Source organism: Bison bison, unplaced genomic scaffold (genome assembly GCF_000754665.1).
Source record: "Bison bison bison isolate TAMUID 2011002044 unplaced genomic scaffold, Bison_UMD1.0 scf7180017864389, whole genome shotgun sequence".
NCBI classification, from domain to species: Eukaryota; Metazoa; Chordata; class Mammalia; order Artiodactyla; family Bovidae; genus Bison; species Bison bison.
The window spans coordinates 3,262,956-3,263,421 of NW_011494961.1; the positions used below are offsets into that span (position 1 = coordinate 3,262,956).

Consider the following 466-nt stretch of genomic DNA (forward strand, 5'->3'; position numbering starts at 1 on the left):
GTCATCTCCCCTCCCGCCCCGCCCCTGCGCACACTCCCTCGCCGGCGAGCTACTTTCGGACGAGGAAAGTGAGGGCGGCCCTGGGTGACAGCGCCGCGGGGCGAGTCCCGGGGAAGCCGCGCGTCTGCTCTCGTCTGGTCCGCCGCGCTCCCAGCCAGGGGGACAGCCCGGACCGAGGATGGCTTCGACTACAACCTGCACCAGGTTCACGGACGAGTATCAGCTTTTCGAGGAGCTCGGAAAGTAAGCGCCTTTGCCGGGTACTCGCACGTCCCCTTTCCAGCAGAGGGCGGGTCGCGTTACCCCCGACCCACGGGCCTCCCGCGTGGGGCGAGGGAGTTGGGAGACGGGAGGAGAGGGAAGAGGGCCCCCGGTGTGTTGGCTCGGAGGAAGGTGTTGTCTTGGTAAGAGGAGGGGACGACGAAGGGGAACGACCTTCCACCCCGGCTGTGGCCCTTTCTGATAA

The 466-nt window shown here is 67.4% G+C and overlaps 1 protein-coding gene across 13 annotated transcripts in view; it reads left to right on the top strand.

The window, feature by feature from the left end:
- CAMK2D (calcium/calmodulin-dependent protein kinase II delta) overlaps window positions 1–466 on the top strand; it is a 308,976-nt gene continuing 308,510 nt past the window's right edge. For all 13 annotated transcript variants that reach the window (XM_010858494.1, XM_010858498.1, XM_010858496.1 and 10 more), the window contains exon 1: window positions 1–243. In XM_010858494.1, the coding sequence (XP_010856796.1) occupies window positions 179–243 (65 nt within the window). In that variant the 5' untranslated portion in view covers window positions 1–178. The remainder of the gene's footprint in view (window positions 244–466) is intronic.